This window comes from Lissotriton vulgaris, chromosome 4_1, assembly GCF_964263255.1.
Source record: "Lissotriton vulgaris chromosome 4_1, aLisVul1.2, whole genome shotgun sequence".
Classification (NCBI taxonomy): domain Eukaryota; kingdom Metazoa; phylum Chordata; class Amphibia; order Caudata; family Salamandridae; genus Lissotriton; species Lissotriton vulgaris.
The window spans coordinates 244,959,296-244,983,550 of NC_141691.1; the positions used below are offsets into that span (position 1 = coordinate 244,959,296).

Consider the following 24,255-nt stretch of genomic DNA (forward strand, 5'->3'; position numbering starts at 1 on the left):
GAAATTAAGCATTTCATTAAGTTATGGAGAGGACGTCACACTCCAAAAGTACCTTGTGATTTGGACATCAGGCTTCTGCTACTCATTGTAAAAACATTGACTCCCGGACTATTTTTCTAAACTAATGCTCACGGAGGATAGACTGTGTCAGATAAAAGTTATGTAACAAAATGCAATAACCTACATGCATCATTAGATGACCCGGCGAGAAATCCCCACCCCAGTGTGACGATCCCATGCAAAGGACAAATGTGCACTACATAAATGCTTCACATTAGTGAATAAAACTTTTTACAGCTAAAAAGCTTTCGTTAAATAGTCAACAATCTAGCTAGGAAATAGTTAAAAATACAGAAGTCATGAGATTGTGAACTATACCTTGCATACAATTTCGATGCCACAGGAGTTATCTCCATGACTCTGGACTCCAATTTTTTCGACTCTGCTGATCACTCCAAGTGGAACATCAAGAATAAAATTTGGGTCCTAATAAATAAAACACAATTATATTAAAATAATATCTTACTGCTCAAAAATTGAGAATATAAAAGAACGCTGTAAAATGGACCGTGATATTGTAAGAGACGTGGGTAGTTTGGATAGAGTTCTGAAATAGCACATGATTTAGATCTTGCAGATAGGAAATGTGTTGTGTCCAGAAGGAATGAAAGCTTGTGCAACAACTCACAAACCTTCAGATGTAATTGACAGATGCCATATTGAAATAAACAATTCAATCTGATGGAGCTGGAAATCTTTCACCGAATTGCCTGCTGTTGCACCCACATTGTGAAATCTGATAGGATTACTGATACTGCGTGTTTTCAGTCTGTTGACAACAAGGTGCTCTCTACCACAATATATGGCAATGCATTGAGATACAGGTAAATTAAATTTATACAGGCAACAAAGTTTCTTTGGTCTCAATAAAACAAACATTACCATAGTACTCCCTGGCACTGAAGGCATGCTGTAACTCATAGTAAAGTCAACCAATGGCTGAAGTGGGCTGATGGATTGCACCTAATGCATTCCAGCTTGAGTAGAATAAAAATGTAAATGACACCAACCACAGCCTAATGGATGAGGTGCGGCTAGAAACCCCTAATAGTAACTATGGCATGCACATAATTTTAGAAAAATCAAAAGGTCTTGGCCTACACAGACTTAAAAAAGTCAAGCTGTCTGGCATTGGCTACAAGCCTTGTACCTCTGGGAAAGAAGGAATAAAACAAGGAAAGAAAATGGAAAAGGAGAGAAATAAGGAAAGAAAAGAGTGAAAGAAGGAAAGAATAAACACTGGAAAAAAGGCTAGAAAGAAAGAAGGCAGAAAAGAAAGAAATCAAGTAAGAAGGAATGAAGACAAAGAAAGAAGGAATGAAGACAAAGAAAGAAGGAATGAAGACAAAGAAAGAAGGAATGAAGAGAAAGAAAGAAGGAATGAAGAGAAAGAAAGAAAGAAAGAAAGAAAGAAAGAAAGAAAGAAAGTAGAACAGAAGGAAAAAGAAACAAGCACTGGCGTTGCCAATAGGTCTCGCAGTAGGAAAGTTGGAGCTATTGGTTTTGTAAATGACAAAGCCCTTTATGTTTTAAAATTGATAAAAAAATAAAAGGCATTGTTATTTGCAATTGTAATGGCTCCAACTTTCCTACTGCGATACCTATTGGCAACGTGAGTGGCGTTGCGTGTGTGAGTGGCGTTGCGTGTGTGAGTGGCGTTGCGTGTGTGAGTGGCGTTGCGTGTGTGAGTGGCGTTGCGTGTGTGAGTGGCGTTGCGTGTGTGAGTGGCGTTGCGTGTGTGAGTGGCGTTGCATGTGTGAGTGGCGTTGCATGTGTGAGTGGCGTTGCATGTGTGACTTGCGTTGCATGTGTGAGTGGCGTTGCATGTGTGAGTGGCGTTGCATGTGTGAGTGGCGTTGCATTTTTTATTGGTGTTGCATGTGTGAGTTCCGTGTCATGTGTGAGTGGCGTTGCATGTGTGTGTTGCGTGCGTGTGCGAGTAGTGTTGCGTGGATGAGTGTTGTTGCGTGGATGAGTGGTGTTGCGTGGGTGAGTGGCATTTCGTGTGTGAGTGGCGTTGCGTGAGTGAGTTGCGTTGCTTTGAGTGAGTTGCGTTGCATGTGTCAGTGGCGTTGCATGTGTGAGTGGCGTATCATGTGTGAGTGGTGTTGCATGTGTGAGTGGTGTTGCGTGGGTGCGTTGCGTTGCATGTGTGAGTGGCGTTGCATGTGTGAGTGGCGTTGCCTGTGTGAGTGGCGTTGCCTGTGTGAGTGGCGTTGCCTGTGTGAGTGGCGTTGCGTGTGTGAGTGGCGTTGCGTGTGTGAGTTGTGTTGTGTGTGTGCATGGCGTTGCGTGTGTGAGTGTAGTTGCGTGTGTGAGTGGCGTTGCTTGTGTGAGTGGTGTTGCTTGTGTGAGTGGTGTTGCGTGTGTGAGTGGCGTTGCGTGTGTGCGTGGCGTTGCGTGTGTGAGTGGAGTTGCGTGTGTGAGTGGGCTTGCGTGTGTGAGTGGTGTTGCGTGTGTGAGTGGCGTTGCGTGTGTGAGTGGCGTTGCGTGTGTGAGTGGCGTAGCGTGTGTGAGTGGCGTAGCGTGTGTGAGTGGCGTTGCGTGTGTGACTTACGTAGTGTGTGTGAGTGACGTAGAGTGTGTGACTTGCGTTGCGTGTGTGACTTACGTTGTGTGTGTGCGTGGCGTTGTGTGTGTGCGTGGCGTTGCGTGTGTGCGTGGCGTGTGTGCGTGGCGTTGCGTGTGTGCGTGGCGTTGCGTGTGTGACTGGTGTTGCGTGTGTGAGTGGCGTTGCGTGTGTGAGTGGCGTTGCATGTGTGAGTGGCGTTGCATGTGTGAGTGGCGTTGCATGTGTGAGTGGCGTTGCATGTGTGTGTGGCGTTGCATGTGTGTGTGGCGTTGCATGTAATGCTGGATTATTTGTGAGTGGTGCTGTCCTGTTGCAGAGATGTTGATGTGTTGGTGCTGAGTGTTGTTTGTGTTTTGCATAGTTGAGTAGTTGTGTTTTTATGATGGTGTGTATTAATAGTTTTGTATATATGTTTGTTATGTAGTGTATTATATGTTGTTGCGTTATGCTTTGTGTTTGTTGTTTTATAGCAATTGTAAGATGTGATGTGTGAGTGTTATTGTGTTGCATGTATGTATTTTATTCTAACTTGTCTTTGTATGTATTTATTTTTAAGTATGTGTTATGTGTTGTAATGTTTTTTGTTTTAACGTTGTGTATGAAGTGTTATTGAAATAAAAATGGCGGGCGCTATGTGTTTCCTTTACGTGAATCACGTTAAGTGTTTAGCGTTCTAGTCTTTTTTGTGTATTCTGAATGTGTTTGATGTATGACGTAATCCTTAGCCAATCGCAGGGCTACGTTTGGTGACGTAGCGTTGCGTTTGACGTGCGTTAATTGGGAAATCCCCAGATCTTCGGGAACTTTCGTGGGGGAAAGGCGTGTTGTTGTTCCTGTCTTCTTCCGGCGTCGTTTGACAGGTAGGTTTTTTTTTACAACTATTTAATGTATGATGTGAATGTATTATAGACTATGTAGAGATGTATTTGATTAATTTTTACAGTTTATTATTAATGTTATACTTTTGTGTATCGCAACATTGTTTACGTTATCGTATGTATATTATTAAATATGTATTGAACTTTCTAAATTGTGAATGTGAAATGTTGTAATGTAATTTTATGTAATGTATAGCAATGTATTGATTTTAAGGTATAGTCAAAGTGTGTATTTTATGCATTTATTTATTTTGTGTACTTTTTTGTTTTTGCTAATAGTATTTCCCTTTGTTTCCGAGTTGTTAATTATTAATAATGTAATGTATTAAAGTATTGTCATGCTTCGATAGAATCGGTATATCTTAAGTAGGTGTTGGGTTATTATTTCAGGTATCGTATGTACAGTATTGTTCTTGTATTGTTAATAACATGAGTGTATTACTTTTGTCCCTTTTTTAAGTGCATATTTTGGGTGTAAATTGATTTTGTTTATTGGCGTATCTACAGGAATGGTATTTTAATTGTAATTTACAAGAGTTTTTTTATGTGTTAGCAAGATCTTATTGTGTAGGTGTTATTTTTGCCGTGTTATTTAGTCCATTATTACATGAATGCATTGTATTGTTTATTATTTATTGAAATGTGGTGTAATGCTATTATTGTATAGATGTTGTTGTTAATTTGTGATTTATATAGATAGTTAGATAGGTATATTGAGGGCGAGAGCTAACAACACATGCAGCATCACTTTCCAGCAGCCTAGCAACACTTAGCAACACAGCCGCATTAATTTTTAAACATTAGTATCATTGTGGTGTTGTTGTTTTGTCCATGTGGTGATGGAGAGTGGTGTTGTGATGGTGCTGAGTACTGTTGTATTTTGGAGTGTTGGTGTGGTGCTGTGTAGTGTTAATGTGGTGTTTGCGAGTGATGATGTGGTCCTTGAGAGTGGTGTTGTGGTGTTATTGGTTGTTGTTCTGGTGTTGCTGAGCGATGTTGTAGTGTTGCAGTGTGACAATGTTAATGTGCTGAGTGTTGTTGTGTTGGTGCATTGTGTTAATGTGTTGTTGCGGAGTGATAATGTTGTGTTGAATCGTGGTGTTGGGGTGGTGGTTAGTAGTGTTGTTGTGTTGTTGAGTTGTGCTCTTTTGATGCTGTTTGATGCTGTTTTGGTGTAAGTTGTTCCTGTTGTTGTGCACTTAGCACCTCCGAAACACTTCGTGCAACAGCAGCATGAGTTAGAGCAACACCAGAGTCGCGTGCTTTTGTGATTGCGCACTTTGTTTGCGTTTTTGATTTTTGCTGGCATTGTTTAATGGTTTATTTTCCCTTACTTTAGTAAGTGCTTTATGTTGTGAATTTGTTTCCTTTAGCTCGCTTTGTCCACTTTTAAATTGTTGTATTATTTTGTGTATTTATTATCTTTGTGAAAGAAATGTTTTATTTTACAATCCCTTTATTCATTTTTGTGTATTAATTGCTGCACTGTCCTTGCGTGCATTAAGTTTACATTTTTGAATAGCTACAAGTGTGTAATCTGATTAGTACGTATTAAAATAAATGTTGCCTAACGTTATTTATGTGTGGAGTTTGAGGGTGGAGTTGTAGTTGGAGGGTAAAGTTGTAGGGTGGTATAGTAGTTATAGGGTGTAGTTGGAGGGTGGACTTGGACGGTGTGAGTGTGAGGGTGAGTGGATGTGAGTGTTTGGGTGTTTGAGGGTGTGTGACAGTGTGTGAGAGTGATTGAGCGTGACTGTTTTAGTATGAGTGAGGGTGTGAGTGTTGTGAGTGTGTGTGTGAGGATGAGGGGGTGAGGGTAAATGTTGCCTAACGCTATTTATGTTTTTTACGGTGTAGTTGGCGGGTGGACTTGGACGGTGTGAGTGTGAGTGTGAGTGGATGTGAGTGTCTGGGCGTTTGATGTTGTGAGTGAGGCTGAGCGTGTGTTGGTGAGTGATGGTGTGTGAGGGTATGAGTGTGATTGAGGGTGTGAGGTTGTGAGAGTGTGAGGGTGTGATGTAGGGTGAGGATGAGTGAGGGTGTGTTCGGGTGAGGGTGGGTGAGGGTGTGAGTCATTGTGATAATGCCTATAAGTGATCATTTTTTCTCCGTGAATATTGTACACTTCAAATGTATTAATGTTGTGAAGCGTTTTTTGAGAAAGCTAATCCTGCCCTATGTAATGTTGATTGATGCTGTTGTAAACGCTGAATCAAAAAACAAACACATCAGTAACGTTTTTTGTATAATGCATGTCAAAAGTTATTATTTTTTTGTAAGGTACACATCAATTTGCACTGCAAAAGCTTGGCTTGCATTAACATAGATGCGCATTGATTTTGTCTGTGTTTGCTTATTCGAGACAATGTTTACCTCCTTATAAATTTCCGACTACAGATGTGCATTAATTGTGGCAAAGTATAAGTATGAAGCCACCTTTAAAAATTGTATTGTTGTTGTTGTTTAGTTAGAGTGAAATACTTTCTTGTACTTATTAGTGAATTGCAAGTAGGATGTGAGGTCTAGTGCTCTTGTGATTACGCACTTTCTTTGTTTTGTGGATTCTTTCCACCATTGTTTAATGGTTTATTTATTTCCCCTTACTTTAGTGACTGCTTTATGTTGTGAATTTGTGTCCTTTAGAGGTTTTTGTCCCCTTTTAAATTGGTGTATTACTCGCTGTGTATTCAGATGTTTCCCTTTTTTCTTTGTATTTATTTTTTTCTGTAAAAAATGTTATATTTAACAATCCTTTCCTGCGTTTTTATGTATTAATTTGTGCACTGTCCTTGCGATGCATTAAGTTTTTATTTTTGAATACCTACAAGTGTGTAATCTGATGTTTTGTTATTGAATTAAATGTTGCCTAATGCTATTTACTTTTGGAGTTGGAGGGTGGATTAGTAGTTGGAGGGTGCATTAGTAGTTGGAGGGTGGATTAGTAGTTGTAGGGTGGAGTTGTAGGGTGGTGTTGTAGGGTGGAGTCGGAGGGTGGACTTGTACGGTGTGAGTGTGAGGGTGAGTGGATGTGAGGGTCAGGGGGTGTGAGGGTGTGTGATGGTGTGTAAGGGCGAGTGAGGGTGACTGTGTGAGTATGAGTGAGGGTGTGAGGGTTGTGAGGGTGAGGGGGGGTGAGGGTGTCTGAAGGTGAGGGGGTGAGGGTGTCTGAAGATGAGGGGGTGAGGGTAATGGGGTGTGAGTGTGTGTGATGCTAGGTGTGGGTGAGTGAGGGCGAGTGTTGTGAGGGTGTGAGTGTGTGAAGGTGAGTGAGGGTGTGCAAGTTTTAAGGTTGAGTGTGTGACTGTGTGTGAGGGTGGGTGAGGGTGTGTGAGGGGGTGTGAGGGTGAGGGGGTGATGTAGAGTGATGGTGTGTGAGGGTGAGTGGGGGAGGGTGAGTGAGGGTGTGTGAGGGTGAGGTTGTTGAGGGTGAGGGTGTGTTGTTGAGTGATGGTGTTTGAGGTTGTGAGGGAGTTTGAGGATGAGTGATGGTGTGTGAGGCTGTGTGTGAGGGTGTGAGTTGGTGTGAGTGAGAGTTGTTGTGATGATGGCTATAAGTGTTTATATTTTCGCCGTGAATATTGTACACTTCAAATGTATTAATGTTGTTATGCGTTGTTTCTGAAGCTAAGAGACCTATGTAATGTTTAATGATGCTGTTGTTAGCGCTGAATCCAAACTCAAAGACATCAGTATTTTTTTTTATATTATACATGTAAAATTTTTTCATTTTTTTTTTGGTAAGGTACACATCAAGTCGCACTGCAAAAGCTTTGCTTGCATTAACATAGATGCGCAGTCATTTTGGAGGGTGGAGTTGTAGGGTGGTGTTGTAGGGTGGATTAGGAGGGTGGCCTTGGACGGTGTGAGTGTGATGGTTATTGGATGTGATGTTCAAGGGGTGTGAGGGTGTGTGATGGTGTGTGAGTGTGAGTGAGGGTGACGGTGTGAGCATGAGTGAGGGTTGTGAGGGTGGACTTGGAAGGTGTGAGGGTGATTGGATGTGATGTTCAGGGGGTGTGAGGGTGTGTGATGGTGTGTGAGGGTGAGTGAGGGTGACGGTGTGAGTATGAGTGTGGGTGATGGGATGAGGGTGTGTGAAGATGAGGGGGTGAGGGTAATGGGATGTGAGAGTGTGTGATGATAGGTGTGGGTGAGTGAAGGTGAGAGTTTGAGGGTGAGTGAGGGTGAGTGTTGTGAGGGTGTGAAGGTGAGTGAGGGTGTGCGAGTTTGAATGTTGAGTGTGTGACTGTGGGTGAGGGTGTGTGAGGGTGAGGGTGAGTGAGGTGGTTTGTGGCTGAGAGTGTGTGATGTATAGTGAGTGTGAGAGTGTTGTGATGGGTGTGAGTGGATCGTGGGTGTGTGAGTGTAAGTTGTTTGAGGGTGAGGGGGTGTGTGAGTGGAGTTGCATGCGTGAGTGGCGTTGCATGCGTGAGTGGCGTTGCATGCGTGAGTGGCGTTGCATGCGTGAGTGGCGTTGCGTGGGTGAGTGGGGTTGCGTGGGTGATTGGCGTTGCGTGGGTGAGTGGCGTTGCGTGGGTGAGTGGCGTTGCGTGGGTGAGTGGCGTTGCGTGGGTGAGTGGGGTTGCGTGTGTGAGTGGCGTTGCGTGGGTGAGTGGCGTTGCGTGGGTGAGTGGCGTTGCGTGGGTGAGTGGCGTTGCGTGGGTGAGTGGCGTTGCGTGGGTGAGTGGCGTTGCGTGGGTGAGTGGCGTTGCGTGGGTGAGTGGCGTTGCGTGGGTGAGTGGCGTTGCGTTGTTGAGTGGCGTTGCGTAGTTGAGTGGCGTTGCGTAGTTGACTGTCATTGCGTTCTTGAGTGGCGTTGCGTAGTTGACTGTTGTTGCGTTCTTGAGTGTCGTTGCGTTCTTGAGTGTCGTTGCATGTGTGATTGGCGTTGCATGTGTGAGTGGCGTTGCGTGGTTGAGTGGCGTTGCATTTGTGACTGGCGTTGCATGTGTGACTGGTGTTGCATGTGGGAGTGGCGTTGCGTTATTGAGTGGCGTTTCATGTGTGAGTGGCTTTGCATGTGAGAGTGGCGTTGGATGTGTGAGTGGCGTTGCATGTTTGAGTGTTGTTGCATGTGTGAGTGGCGTTGCGTGGTTGAGTGGCGTTGCATGTGTGATTTGCGTTGCGTGTTTGAGTGGCGTTTCATGTAAGAGTGGCTTTGCATGTGAGAGTGGCGTTGCGTGTTAGAGTGGTGTTGCGTGTTAGAGTGGCGTTGCGTAGTTGAGTGGCGTTGCGTAGTTGAGTGGCGTTGCGTAGTTGAGTGGCGTTGCGTTGTTGAGTGGTGTTGCGTGGTTGAGTGGCGTTGTGTGGTTGAGTGGCGTTGTGTGGTTGAGTGGCGTTGGGTTGTAGAGTTGCGTTGCATTGTTGAGTGTCGTTGCATGGTTGAGTGGCGTTGCATGTGTGAGTGTCGTTGCATGGTTGAGTGGCGTTGCATGTGTGAGTGGCGTTGCATGTGTGACTGGCGTTGCATGGTGGAGTGGCGTTGCATGTGTGAGTGGCGTTGCATGTGTGAGTGGCGTTACATGTACGTGTGGCTTTACATGTACGAGTGGCGTTACATGTACGAGTGGCGTTGCATGTGTGTGTGGCGTTGCATTGTTGAGTGTCGTTGCGTTGTTGAGTGGCGTTGTGTTGTTGAGTTGTGTTGTGTGTTTGAGTGGCGTTGTGTGTTTGAGTGGCGTTGCATTGGTGAGTGGGGTTGCATGATGTGTGATTAGGCGTAAGCACTCTCTGCAACCTGAGGCGACCCCGTGATTAGAAAACAAGGGAATACAAAAGAACATATAGCAATATCAACCTTTCACAAACTATCACAAAGCTCAAATGCATTAAGGGCCTATTGCTAGCCAACTTGCTGGTACATACAAAGTTGGCAAAAATGTCATAAGAGGTGCGGCGACTAGAATCTCTTGATTCACTAAAACAACATGGCGTCGACATATTATATATAAGTAGTAGTTCTCCTAAAGCCAACTTGTTGCTACAGGTCTGGCAATTTTTTGTGACACGTTTAAACCAAGCGACACAAAAAATCCACTTTGAAAACAGTTTCGTATGTAAACATCGGACAAAAATATGCATTTGTTTAGCGTATGCGTTTAAAATACTATTTGCCTTCTTATTATCTCGAAGTTAACATTGGCCCTGAAGGTAGGCTGAAAGCTAGTTAGTTTATTCTTGACCTTTAAAAGTTGTGAGGCGAGTTCTTTGGCTTTGTAATGCGAACCCGGTTTAAATTTTTAACGGCAAGGGGTGCAACACAAGAATGTTCTGGACAGGCACAGCCCACACCGGCCTTTGTCATCGCGGAAATGGCGACAAACAAGGGCAGGATGGGTGCTTGATAGCAGCAGAATGGCTGCAAAGGGCACCTCATTATCCGATGCTCAGTTTAACCGGCTGGCGCCAAGCCTGCCTCACATGCCGGTGATATGCTAGGACTGTTCTAAGGAGGAGTGCTGTTACGGCCTGGGGGAAGCTGGCTGGGGAGGGGAGGAGGAATGGTGACAAAGCCAGTAGGCATGCATGGCCGGTCGGGGTAAACACTTAAGGGGGGGTTGCGGGAGTGAGCGTGGAGGAATGGTGACAAAGCCAGTAGGCATGCACGGCCGGTCGAGGTGAACGCACAGGGGGGGGGGGGCGGGTGGGAGCGTGGAGGAATGGTGACACGGTCGGGGTGAATACGCAAAGGGGGGGGGGGGTGAGCGTGGAAGAATGGTGACAAAGCCAGTAGGCATGCACGGCCGGTCGGGGTGAACGCGCAAGGGGGGGCGGGAGTGAGCGTGGAGGAATGGTGACAAAGCCAGTAGGCATGCACAGCCGGTCGGGGTGAATATGCAAAGGGGGGCTGGGAGTGAGCGTGGAGGAATGGTGAACTCGCTATACGAGTGTGTTCATGTCTTGCAAACAATTAGTATGGCATAGAGCCCAAGTGGCTTAAAATATCTAGTGATGGGAGCGGGCAATGAATCTGATGACCAGGACTTTAGATAAAGTGTTGAAGTGGAAACATTTTGCTCGTAAAAGTAAGATTAGAGTGCTAAATTGAGCTTTTGGTTCTAAAATTCGATTTCAGTTTGCCGTTTTCGAAGCTCCTGATGCCCAGGCATATTTGTTTACCTTAAGTGTCTAAGTAAATATATAATTAAAATAAATGAGTACATGGTTTGATAATCCGTACTGCAATCTGAAGTGACTCCACTTAGACTGAAGAAATCATGCAGCCAGCGGCTGAACGCCATAAAAAGTTTCGCAGCTGGGATCCAAGGCGCAGTGGGGGTCGGTTGGTGAGTGTGGAGGCGTAGCTAGAAAGAACAACAACAATATACTTTAACTATTTCGTTGGCTCTAAACGCCCCTTAAAACAAGTGTTTGTGAAAATTTATTCCTAACTAGCTAAAAGCGTCAGAATACGTGCATGGTTATTACGATCTGAGCTATTTTGCCTCTATATTCCAATGTGATTGTCATATCGAAAATAGTATAGCTCAGCTGCTCGTGAAAACTTAAAGCTCATTTTGAAATGGGTTCTCACGAGCTGCAGTAAAAAATATGATGTCATTTGTTTTTAATTGGGTATTTTTAACGTGTTTCTATAAGGAGCCCTCGGTGGAAAAAAAGTGGTGAAGTCCGTTTTCTATGTTTACAGATGAGCGCTCCGTAATGTTGTGTGCAGCTGTCCCGGCATCCCCTTTGACTGGTGATGGCTGAATCATAGAGTGATGTTAGAGCGGAAATCCGGGTCCCCTGAATCAGAGTTGTTTTAGGATCCACAGTGTTCCGGTCAGACCTAGGCTCTCTCTCTTGAACATGGCGGCAGTGAAACAGCATCAATCGCTGCTTGAAGAACCTCCGCACCTCAATGGAGAGTTGGAAGTAGAGGACAAGGATGAGGCAGATACGTCAGAAGAGCCTGGCAAGAGGAAGAAGAGCAAGGCTCCTGGGGGTGAGAAGTAAAATAAGTGGAGGTGGAGGAGAGCAGCATGGATAGGCGGGGTGTTGTAGGAGGAGTGAGATCATGGCTGAATGAAATAAGAGGAATAAAATAACCAGACGGCAAGGCTGTGATTGCGTGGAGAGAGAGGGGAGGTGCTGGTGTGGGAGGGGGGAGGAGTGCTGCTAGGGAAAGGCTGTGATTGCGTGGAGAGAGAGGGGAGGTGCTGGTGTGGGAGGGGGGAGGTGCTGGTGTGGGAGGAGTGCTGCTAGGGAAAGGCTGTGATTGCGTGGAGAGAGAGGGGAGGTGCTGGTGTGGGAGGGGGGAGGTGCTGGTGTGGGAAAGGGCAAGGCTGTGCTTGCGGGGAGAGAGAGGGGAGGTGCTGGTGTGGGAGGGGGGAGTTGCTGGTGTGGGAGGAGTGCTGCTAGGGGAGTGAATGCTCGTGCATGTTTGATCACGTGATTCACGTGAACTGCAAGAAAACCGCGGCTGAAAGCCCTTTGGTTTGAAGAGAAAATAGCCGACTTGAATTCTCCCCATTTCCCATTCCTGCGGAATGGTAAAGGCGAGACCTAAAAAGAGGAAAACTTAATACCCCGAAACCGGTCCCAGGATGGTTGTTTCCCGTTCAAGGAAGACCTGGCTTGGCAGTTTGACCTGGACAGTTCCCATGAGGCACAGGGTCATGACTGATTTGCATATGGCTGGGTCTGAACTGAGGTGGCAAAGTGAGCTAAAGAACGATGATTGATTCAACCCAGATCTGTGACTTGGGTTGAGTGTCTGAAAAGTGTCAGCACTCCGTACATCATCTCCTTGTGTTAACTTAATACAGAACAGGTTCAAATGGACATGATCTGGTATGCTGTGAATTAGCAGCAGCCAGGAAAGCAAAGCACTTCAAAAGGGATTTACAACAGCATTGGCAGGAGATGGGATCGGATATAGATGGAATTGGCCCTGTGGTCACATCAGAAGTGTCCTGCTATTGCATCAGGCTCTAAGCACTGATCACTCTCATAGCCATGACACAATAGATCCCCCAGATTTTGCAACGCTAATTCGATTCCCTTCACAAATGAATACCATCTTTTCCTAGATCTGGACTTGCGCTTGAAGAAAAACCTGGAGAAAATACTCCCTACTACCTCGCCTCCCTCCTACCCAATCACTTGGCCCAACTGAGCCAGTCTGATAATGTCTAAACCTTGCTCCTAACACCAAATTCCGCACCCCTTCCTTTCAACTACCTAGTCTATGTTTATCGATATCTAGTAATGACACGATATGTACTTTCCTTGTGTAATACTATATGCGATTTGTTTTTTAACTTGTATACTTTTATGATGTTTTCATAACAATTGAATAAAGTTTATAAACGAAACGAAACGAAACGAAACTACCTATTCACCATAGCCAACCCTTGCACATTTTCCCTCCCATCCCCAGTTCTCGGTTACCCCCCATCAGTGTTTATATGACGGGATACACGCAACATGTTCCTATCACCTTCACAAATTTTCACCCAATCCCACCCACTAAAAGATTAGCTGACAACTAAGTGTGACTTTGTTTGTATTCATGTTTATAATATGTTTCTTTCCAATACATTGTTTCACTCCCATTATGTACCACAATGATTTGTCTTGTTACATGTGCTGTTCACAATGAAATATTTTACAAAAACAAATACCAGGCTCTAAACACAATTAATCCTAAAGTAAAAATAAAACCACTGGCACTGAAGGGGGCTAGTTTGTGTGATGATGTGCTTCTTGCGACAGAGCAAAATGGAGTAACTCAAAGTGAAATTAACATGTCGTTTAAGTAGGCTGACCCACTGCCCCATGCTATATGAAGTGGGCAAAAGCAAAATGTGAATAACACTATAACAGAGCACTCGATGAAGCGAGGCGGCTGAAAGCCCCTTTATGTACGTATAATATACATATTCTAGCAAATTGAAAAGGTCACCAGACCAAAAAAGGTTGTTGACAACGATGGACAACATCAGCAAGAAATCAAATAAGGAGCACGTGAATGAGTTTGGCAAGAAAGCCACCCAACAATAAGTAATGGGCTGACCCAAAGCCCACTCTAAGTGTTAGTATTGCACAGAATAGGTGTTTAGATAACAGGTAGAGAAAGAGGTCTGTAGGCGAGGCCTAAAAACTAGTAGAACACAATGTACTTTGTGCTGAAATGTATTCCTCTTTATTATGAGTACTATGAGAAAAGCGAATGAAATAACTCCAATGTCAATGATAAACATCTCTCACACGCAAGCATTGCAATCAGACCCTTGTCCCCTATTTTGATGAAATTCCCATTAAGTATTTTGCAGTCACTACAGATTTGGGCTGCACACTAGGCAAATAAAAAATATGGCCAGTCGCAGCCAGATAACATACATGACATATAAAAAGTTACTTACCTGCCAATGTCTCCTGTGAACCCTTAGGCTTCCCCTTTCTAAACATGTGGAAACTACCAACACATGGTATATACCAGAAGTTGACAAGACCTACAAACAGTGAGACCACTGGCATAAATGTCCTTCTCATTTGCTCTGGTCACACTCCATGTATGTTTTGTTCATGCCTCAATCTTATCGAATGAACAAGTCCTTCTTAGGATTATGCAGTTAGCAAGTCCGAACTTAAATATTATCTCCAACAACGCCTGAACTGCAGCTTCGAAGAGGAAGGCTGAGCCACACAGAGTGGAGGGAGACTAAGAGCTAAAGTCAATAACTTAAAACACAGGATACATACAATTTAGTGACTTAACTTTTAATATAGCCCACTATAATTGGTGTCTTTTTGTTATGTCTAGGGAATCTTCAATGGGCTTGGACCCCTTTCTCATAGTTCTTCCGGCTTACCCAAGGAGCCATTAGCATTAATGTAGAGCTTAGATGTATTTGTTTGGTTTTTACTATTTACTATGTTCAGTAGATCTTGTATTCACCCTTCCTCCTCTCCTCCTCAGGGATTGCCACCTAGCTTCTGTCCACTTTCCATGGAGATTCTATAAAGGAATTTAAAACCGCTAGAGACAGTGTCTGCACACTCAGCATATTCTATTTGGTACAACAGTTAGCAACCCACGGATTCTGGTCACTGTACTGTTCAATGTTCTCAGGAAAATACAGTTAAAGTGGGGGACATAAGACAAGATGCTTTACAGTAAGTATTAAATCAGAATGCTCAAGTAATTTATGAATCGATTTTGCAGAAAAGTATTGCGCATTAATACTGTAGGAAAATGTTCATACCTTTTATGGGTAGGGGTGTGAGTATGCCATTTGTTTTGCCAGATAAGATTAAACTCAGCCAGGAAACAAGGTGCACCCCCAGAATGCTTGGAGTAGCAGCACTAAAATGTTGTACATATGCAATCCAGATGGCATACCCTTGGAGACAGATAGGCTAGCTCTGAAAAGAGTTTATCCTTCTTGGGGGATATTGCTGAAACCGTGGCAATGTCAAACTGGGAATCTGCTATGCCTCCTATGCAGGTTAAAGTGGAGGAATTAGAGAACCAATGTTGTAGGTGCAATGTGTGCATTTTGAGCGCAGCCAAATGGACACTGATAGGAGTCACTCTAAAGGAACTCAAGTGAAGCACATCACCATAAGCAATTTAAAGTTGAAATGTCATACAAGTCTTTGGTGAGATCACTACAAGACGCAATTTAAAGCTGAGAGGCCATTAAGGTCTTTGGTGAGCATTTTAAAGCCTACCATTCTTTTTCATAGCTCATCTGCTCAAACACAAAGAATGTGAAACAGCACTATGATTGATGCGAGGTAAGATGGGCATGACACATAGTATCTCCAAATTAATGTTTTTATCACAATCCATCCTGCCCCATTCAAAATGGTTGTCAAATCAATCCTGGAAATTAAGAAGACATGCAGTAACATAGAACGCATGGTCTCTTCAATAGCAGAATCCATGAGCCGATCTAATTTCTTTAGCCCCCAACAAAGAATGCAGTGGTACATAGAGGCAGGAATATCCATGAAAGAAAGGTGGGGGTAAAAGAAAGAGAGAGGTAACAAAAAATGTACAAGTAGCTTGTATGGTGAGGAATGAAGGTCAATCACATTGTGAAGGTCAATAAGTATACAGCCATGGAACTTGAGGCGGTAAATGGTCATTTATTATTTATTTATTTATTTATTTTTAACACTTGTAAAGCGCACTGTTACCGTACGGTGTCCTGGCGCTGAAGTGATGAGGTAATAATGACCATAATAATAAAAATAATAATACATTGCTGGTTGAGGGTGTAGCAGGCGGCCACATCTGGTGCCCTGAGGAGCTGATATGGCGTCTTTCCTTAAAATACCTTGAGATTTTCATCTCATTCCTCCCAGATCTGGTGTGGACCCTTAATTTCCAACCTCTTATGACGGCCTGGAATAGAGACTTGTGGAAGTGGGGCCCCCCGCCTCTGAACCCTATGGGGTCCCCACCCCTGAACCCTATGGGACACATAGCCTTATTTAAGATGATGTGCCTTCCTCGCTTCCTATACGTCATAGCAAACGTTCCCCACCTGATTCCCTCAGAAATTGTTTCAAACACTCACATTGAGGATTACCACCTACTTCTGGGGTCTAACATCTCTGCGAGGAAATTCCCGTATGACGGGGACCTTGGAATGGCCGAACTTGACAGTTACTATCTTGCTGCACAAATAGCAATGATCAACGACTGATTTTATGGACTTTGGGACGTCCCCACCTATTGTATTGAACTACATTTCCCGGGTCTTGTTAGTCTTCTTAAACTACTCAATGATACAACGATACTACACACACTTCAGCGGGGACAATACTCTGCTGCTGGAGTGTGGCCCTACGTTTTATCCACTGGGATAGCAGACTTCCCGGAATGACGTCACTTGGCAGGGTACGTGGCTCAAGCAGGTGTTAGGACTCCAGGGTTTTACAAAGCGGAACAGAATTGGGTTTACAAATCTGGATGATGTTCAATGAGGGGAGACCTTGATGTCATTTCAGGAGTTACAGGATCTTTACCAGTTTACCCCAGACGCAATTCTATTTTTACCTCCAATTGCGCCATGCCCTGCACACCCATGTGCCGGTGGATGCCCAGTTGGCCGAATACAACCCCCTCAAAGCTAAACTTCTGCTGGGGAGATTGGGCAAGGGAGCAGTTTCCATGCTTTACCGCTTATTGATGGTTAAAATGCTAGATAGCTTCCTTGTCCTGTGATGAAAGTGGGAGGTTAGGGTTGGAGAGTTAGATGATAATGATGACTGGAGGGAAGCATGTATGGCCCGAAAGAGTGGTCAATGTCCTCACGCCTCCTAATGGCCCAGCTTAACTATCCATGCAACGAATCTGACCCCCCTGCGAATGCAGCGGACTGGCCAGGCTGCTCAGGCAGCATGTAAGAGGTGCGCCCTACCTTCAGCGGACGCTTTTTCATATGGTCTGGTCGTGCCCAGCATCATCAGGTTTTGGGGTGGTTGGAGGGGGGATAGGACGTGTGCTCTCTGCCGTACTGGGCTGCCAAATTGATCTTGGCCCCCGGGCAGATCACCTGGGTCTCCTAGAGGAAGTCATGGGTCCACGATTTGAAAACACATTTATTGGAGTAGCCACACTAGTGGCCAAAAGGGATGCTGCCCACACTTGGAAGCTGCCGGAGCCCCCCTAATTGAAAGTATGGAGGAAAGGGGTGGATTGGTGTGCTCGCCAGGAAAAGCTGTTCTAAGAGGCACAGGGATACCACCGAAGCATGATAAGATATGGGGTGGTGAAGAGCTAATCATAGACTGCTGGAGTAATGATGTTTGTGTTTAGAGATGCATATATTGTGTTCCAATATTCGATACACACTGTGGTGACGTTAACTGATTGTTGGTGGATGATGCTGGTACTTGTTAAAATTAATAACATGTGGTTATTAAAAAAATGATATATTTATGTATTGAATAAACTACAGCACTTTCTTTCAAAGCGCTTTAAAATAATTAATGACATGGAACAATAAATAAAGATAACAAATGACAAAGAACGGTAAAGACAGTAAGAACCAGTTGAAATACCAATGTGAAAAAAGCAGTAGTCTAAGTCATAGTTAAGAATTTCAAATAATAATGGCTTCTTTTTTCTATAGTAATACATTTGACATATCTGCTGATTTGAACACCATAAATAACAAGTCTCACTGTTATACAGTTTATGGCGCTTCATTCACTGATCTCGGAAAGATGGAAGGCCCACTTGAGGGGATTCAAAGTTGTGACCAGCAGTTCCAAAAAGATGCCAGTGGTAAGCGTTTACCTTGATGAGCAGTAAATGTACAGACGGATGGGGCTCTTATACATTCAAATAACAGTATAGGGCATACACAGTTGTAATGTGAGCATGAACAAAATAGCACCTGATATTCATGAAGATTGCACTAATGCACAATGCCGAGATAAGATATGTGTATATGATTATGACCCAAAGTTAGACGACAAAGAATTGGATGAGGTGACTAAAAGGTAGTGGTGTAAGAATAAATCAAGTGTGTTCTCCTAATTTGTATTTGTAATTTCAGATTATTGATATCATGTATAGACAGACACTTTAGGTCTTGTATTGTTTGCAATGATTTTCGGTTTTATTTTCTAGTTAGGATTCTCATCATACTTCCAATGTTTGCATTGTCGATTGGTAACTTTCGGCAGCCGCCACGTCTTTCTCCCACAGTGGCTTTTAGGCCTGGGGCTTTCTAAAGGCTTTAGTAGTCTTTGGAACATCATTGCTGTGGTGTGATGCATATAATGACATTCAGCAAAATAGTTTCCACAGGAAGATTGAAAGAGCAAAGCTTATTCAGTTTGACGTTTGACGTTTGATGCCTGGCCTCCACCTTGGGGGTGCCCAGGAGTGGACGCCTCACAGGGAAAGCCAGGATAGGTTCCACAGCGGTATTCGTACAAGCGCCTTGAGACCCTTGCGGGTGAGTAGTGCGCTATACAAGTATCGATTTACATTTACGTCGTGTTAGAACAGGTCCTGGATGAATTCCATGTTCTCGATCTGCGCTGTAGAAGAGGAAGTGGTGTGAATCTAAATAGATTCTTACAATTTGTTTACATAGGTAACTTCAGTACGATGAATGACAGAGTCTGCAATCTCTTGGCACTTAAATGTTAATCCACCAGACTCATAACTCAATGGTGAGAAATTTGGGAACTGGGTGTTTATGGTGACATATTCAGCCTAAATCTAGGGGGTACACAAAACACTATAGATCATGAAGCACCGTCTAGAGCTGAATGGTTGTTGAGTTAAAAGAGCAACTGTATACAGTAGACAATGCTAAGATATTGCAAAGGGCGATATGTGGCCTCTAATCAGGTAACTGGAAATCAGGAGAGCAGGGTTTTTGCAAACACAAGTTCCAAGTGAGTGGGATGTGTCAGAGGTGGGCAAGTCTGTGAAAGCTCGAGCCTGGATCAAGCTAGATCATGTCTCTCATCGAGGTCCTTTAGGACCCTCGAGCCCGAATTGAAACACATTTTTATGTGGCTTTTGCCAGTCATCCATGCTCTAGCCTCATGCACCAAGGAAAAATAAAAACTAAACATTAACCTTTCATGTAAAAATGGAAAGAGTAAGAGATATCCATATAATTTCTGAATTGCATATTGTGTAACTAGAAAATATGGGATCAATCCAAACTTACCTGCAAACTGCGTGATACTAGGCAAATGTTTCACCTTGCCTCCTTTTTCTTCATTATTGCGTAACAATGCATCCTGAAATATATGAGTTCAGGATGTGCACTGAACAAAACCCTCTATTTTTATTTATTAGACTAGAATGCTACTCCAGGTTAATACAAATCTCGGCCACACATAGGGTGCACATGACACCTGCCTGACTTTCCTCTTAGTACATTAGTGCCATTTTCATCAGGGAGGGGTGGAGCCTGAATGCATGTAAGTTTGTGTTTAAAACTATCACTTAACAAATGCCTCAGTGCAGTGATATAAGCTGGTAACCAGGCATCAGCTGGACTGGACTGTTCCCATGAGGCACAGGGTCAAGACTGATTTGCATATGGCCAGGTCTAAACTGGGATGGCATGGTGAGCAAAAGAATGATGGATTTAACCCAGATCTCCTGACTGGGGGTGAATGTTTTGATTTGTTCTGCATTGTGTCTATCAATTGTGTGTCTTTTGCTTTCTCGCCTTAAGCGCGCCATGTATGCCTAGACGTGGGTCCCAGGCTCACTGTGCCACTGGATTCAAGCTATCCTGGCGCATGAGCAGTGAAACAACACATAATAGAAAATATAATTATAAAACAACTAAAACTGAATCCAATAAATAAAACGATAGTCACTGCCATCTATTTCAAAGTGATCAGGGTAATGTGATATGTAATCTAATAGGTAAAATTACTTGCAACATTTGCAATTGCATCAGTTGCATGAGGAGTGAGATCATGATCATGTATTGGTGTGCAAGTCATGGTTTGCACTGTTGCTAAACACATTTTTGATTGTGGTTTAAACCATAACTTGCAAATGTCAGTGTTTTTTGGGTTTCATTTAATACACATAGCCTACACTTTCACTATTGTGTTTTATTTGAATTTCTGCAAAGTTTTCAGACATATGTTGAGGAATTTTAACCAAAGCTAGCCATAACTTCACTTTAACCTTTGTTTGTGTCAGTGAATATATATTTTAAACAGAGGCAGTTGGCACTGTGTACTGATAGCTCAGTCGCTTTTTCCACTGAAAAATCATTTTTGATTTGCTTGTAACTTTGAACTCCAGCAACGGATCTGCAACAAATTTGGCACTCACTTAGCATAGTCAATTAAGGCCCGCACACTAACGGTCATTCAGTTCTATGGAGGGAAAAGGGTTAAGGGGGAGCACAAAAGATGCACTTTCCCATTTCAACTCCAGAGTGTATTTTGCTTGCGCATACATCCAAAACCACTATACAGATTTACACCAAAGTTGGCATGAATGTAAAGTTGTACCGTAAAAGAATGCTTTTTTAATCTAGAGTACATCTGTGCAGTAGTGTTTCAGATAACAGCGTTAGAAAAACGTGGCGGTGGTCTTGAAAGGCTGAACACTTTAGTATATCTTGGCAGATGAAAAGCCATCTGTTAATGTGCCTATAACTTCTGCATTGTTTGACGAATATGTATGGAATTTGCGAGACGCTAAGTAGATCGAGATTACTTTGGTATGTTTCTATTCGTGCAGATCCATCAAGGGGGCCCAATTAAAGAAAAGAAAGGAAAGGAAACGAGCTCATTTGATAATGAGTTTGTCATTCGAAGATGGATCTGCACAACATTTTGCATAACCTTGAAAGGATTCTATTGCAGGTTTTGTGCCAATCCATCAAGGGTGAGGTGATATTTATTTACTTATAACTTAAGTGCTGTTAGATGAAACCTCACCAAATGTGGCTGGCAGTTAGCACGGTACACCCATGCAGGTTTTTCAGAATTTGTGCAGATCCAATGGGAGCAGGGTAAAAGGGAGGAAGGTCAAATATTTTTTTTGTATAAAACAGTGTTTTGCCTTTATACATTTAGTTTGCGCTTCAGCTATATTCATTACAAGATCAGTATAAGAAATGTCAGATAAAACCATCGGCAATCACCAAGCCTATATCAAATATACATACTCAGACTTTCGAACTTGAATCTAACAACACTCAATCGCAAAGTCAGAATATTTGAGTCAATTCCCCAATACTTTGGTAAGCATTGCATGGGTACCCCTCCCTTTATATAAAAATCGTTCTGCTCTGACACAGTAGTCCATTTCACTTGTCCATTCAGCCAGTGTTGGGACTATTATAGATCTTCAATGTCTTGCCATGTCTCTCTTGGCTAAGAGGAAGCCCATGGCCACCAGCAAGATGGTGTGCCTCGTACCACCCCAGTCATTTATCAGCCCAGTGACATCATACTGGGTTCCGGTTCTACAGGTCTGTTCACAACCTGCAATAGGATGCCACATATATGGTGCCAGTACCTTCGTATTTTGAAGCTGTCCCATATCATATGTTAGAAAGTTCCCTGCTCTGTATCTCAATGCTATGCAGCAGGGATCTGTTAGATCTGGGGGTCTCTAGTTGGCAATGGTAATCACCTTTGTCCAAATACCTTACCCTTACTTCTAAGTCAGGAAAAGGGGATTACACTCCTTAATAACCCCTGCTCACCCCCCTTGGTAGGTTGGCACAAGCAGACAGGCTTATCTCAGAGGCAGTGTGTTAAGCATTTGTGAATATACACAGTAATACAGTGAAAAAACTACAGATGGACAAAACACAGGTTTTATAAAAATAAGTATTCTTTATATAGACTTAAACACAAGACCACAAACAACACAAATCCACAATACTACACTTAAGATTGCTTTAAAGATGATCAAAGTTACTTAGTTCAAGTTGATGATAGATGTGACAAAGTTCTCAACAAAGTACCTGGATGTGATTTAGAAACTGCCTTGGAAACATCTGTACCTGGATGTCTGCTAATCATCTTGCCCTGAACACCGATAAAACGGAGGTTCTTTTCTTTAGTAAGAAATCTCCCCCTCCTGCAAACCTCTGGTGGCCTCCCATCTTGAATCCCCCTCCCTCTCCGGTGCAGGCAGCTCGCAATCTTGGCTTCATTTTTGACAATTCTCTGTCTGGAAGTGTTCAAGTCAACAAAGTAGTAGGGTCCTGTTTCTCCAAACTACGTATGCTCCGGAAAATCTTTCCCTTCCTCCCTCAATCTTATCGCAAAACTGTGGTTCAGGCTCTTATCACTACCCATTTAGACTATGCCAACAGTCTATATGCAGGTGCTCCCCTTTACCTCATAGATCGTCTGCAAATAGTCCAAAATGCGGCAGCCCGGCTTATCGGTAATATCCCGGCCCGTACTTCAGCCAGAGCCTATCGACAAGAGCTTCACTGGCTCCCCATTCTACGGCGCATTGATTTCAAAATACTGATCCTGACATTTCGGGCAATCCATGGATCCGGCCCGTTATACTTGAGAAAGCGTCTCAAAATTTCTGCCTCAGTCAGACATCTTAGATCCAACAATCTGCGTCTGCTGATGGTCCCTAGATTCAAGCTTTCTCGGACTGGCGGCAGATCCTTCACCGTCACTGCCGCCAAGCTCTGGAACGGTCTCCCCCTTGACCTCAGGTTTTGCGAATCTGAGCCTATCTTTCGTCGCAAACTCAAAACCTGGCTGTTCACTAAGCAGTAGGATCGGACACGATCAATTGTGCTTTTCCTAGTCCATCTGTATGATTTGATTCTGGTCTCTCTTTATGGGGATAATCATGTAATTATAGCGCCGGGACACCTCCGTCGGAGGTAGCTGTGCGCTCTATAAGCTTCAAAATAAATAAATAAATAAATAAATGTGTAACGCAAAGTAAACAAAAGCCTTGCAAAAGGGAGGATGAGTCGGTTCCGTGATCCGCGGGGGGGGGGTGAAAGTCCTTAAAAAGTTCCTTCTCCTTTCCTTGGCAATGAAGCAACCATTACAGACCAACCAAGCAAACAGCACACTGGCAGAGGGGCAGTAAAACTCCTGCAGCTTCCTTGGTTCTTCTCCTTGGCAAAAGGTTTCTTGTTCCCGAAGTGATCTAATTTCTTGGGATCAGGGTCCCAATATTTATTCCCCAAAATCCTTTGTTCTCTGAAGGCAGAGAGGCCTCGGCCTGGTCCAAACCTGTTCCTGAGCACTTTGTTTACATGACTCTCTTCATCCTTTCACTGTGCAGGGCAGAGACATCAGCCGCCACACAGGAGGTTGAGCCAGCACAGGTGAAGAAAGATACAGCTCTGGAGCACTTTGTTGACATGATTCCTTCTCTCCTTTCACAGTGCAGGGCAAAGACATCAGACAAGCCACAGGAGGTGGAGCCAGCATTGTAGAGGGAAGGCAAAGCCCTATTCAGGGTGAAACTCCTCCCTCCCATCTAGATGCAGATCTCTCTATTCACCACAGGGCTGTCCCAGCCTGTCTCCTGGAATCCCCCAGCCCTGTCACTCACAAACCCAGACAAGGAATACACAACCTAGCAGAGGCAGGCCTGGACAGTTAGGCAAGAAAATACCTACTTTCTAAAAGTGGTATTTTTAAACACAGAACATTAAAACTAACTTTACTAAAAGATGTATTTTAATTTTCTGAGTTCAGGCATACTAAATTCGAATTTCTACCATGTTCCCAGAGTCAGTTAGGATGATAAGAATGTAATCATCCTAACTTCTAGCCTATGGAGAACAGGTAGCCTTCAACAGTGACAAACGAAAATGACTGTAATTCACTGTTAGAACATGCTACACACATCAGAGCATGTCCTACCTTATACTTACAATGCACCCTACCTTGGGCCTACCATAGGGGTGTCTAATATGAAGCAAAGGGAAGGTTTAGGGACTGGCAAGTGGGTACACTTGGCAAAGTCGACATAGTAGTGCTAGAATTGAAACACAGGACTTGCAATAGCAGGCCTGAGACACATTTTACAAGCTGCTTCTGTGGGTGGCACAACCAGTGCTGCAAGCCCACCATCAGCATTTGATTTACAAGCCCTGGACACACATGGTGCACAGTACTAGGGTCTGACAAGTAAATCAAATAACCCAATCATGGAATCACCAATTAGTACATCAATTTAACATAGGGAGCACTTGCAAAGTGGCACTGTATAGCAGTGGCACAGTGCCCAAAGCACAAAGCCAGCAAAAACATATCAAAACAGAGGAGGCAATCCGT

General features: G+C 43.6%; 1 protein-coding gene across 12 annotated transcripts in view; it reads right to left on the minus strand.

Moving 5' to 3' along the window:
• Positions 1-24,255, minus strand: part of MTMR1 (myotubularin related protein 1) — a 449,026-nt gene that overhangs the window by 305,564 nt on the left and 119,207 nt on the right. For all 12 annotated transcript variants that reach the window (XM_086918594.1, XM_086918596.1, XM_086918593.1 and 9 more), the window contains one exon: positions 379-486. In XM_086918594.1, the coding sequence (XP_086774720.1) occupies positions 379-486 (108 nt within the window). The remainder of the gene's footprint in view (positions 1-378; positions 487-24,255) is intronic.